The following is a 274-nucleotide window of genomic DNA, read 5'->3' on the forward strand; positions in this document are numbered from 1 at the left end:
TGGTGAGGATGGATTTGTAGGCCTCCACCACGGCCGTGGAGACCTGCGGCGCCGGGTAGATGGAGAACTCCAGCTTGGACTTCTTGCCGTAGTCGACCGAGAGGCGCTCCATGAGCAGGGAGGTGAAGCCGGAGCCCGTGCCCCCCCCGAAGCTGTGGAACACCAGGAAGCCCTGCAGCCCCGTGCACTGGTCAGCCTGGAGAGGGGACACAAGGGGGGGACATGTTCAGCAGCAGAAGTCGCTCCTTCCTCTCTGTGGCCTCACAAGGACATT

General features: G+C 63.1%; 1 protein-coding gene across 1 annotated transcript in view; it reads right to left on the minus strand.

The window, feature by feature from the left end:
- LOC104464611 (tubulin alpha-8 chain-like) overlaps positions 1-196 on the minus strand; it is a gene marked incomplete at both ends in the record, with an annotated part of 869 nt that extends 673 nt beyond the window's left edge. The window contains one exon of the mRNA XM_010077370.1: positions 1-196. Coding sequence (XP_010075672.1) covers positions 1-196 — 196 coding nt within the window.
- Between the last annotated feature and the right edge of the window lie 78 nt (positions 197-274).

Source organism: Pterocles gutturalis, unplaced genomic scaffold, assembly GCF_000699245.1.
Source record: "Pterocles gutturalis isolate BGI_N339 unplaced genomic scaffold, ASM69924v1 scaffold40848, whole genome shotgun sequence".
NCBI lineage: Eukaryota > Metazoa > Chordata > Aves > Pterocliformes > Pteroclidae > Pterocles > Pterocles gutturalis.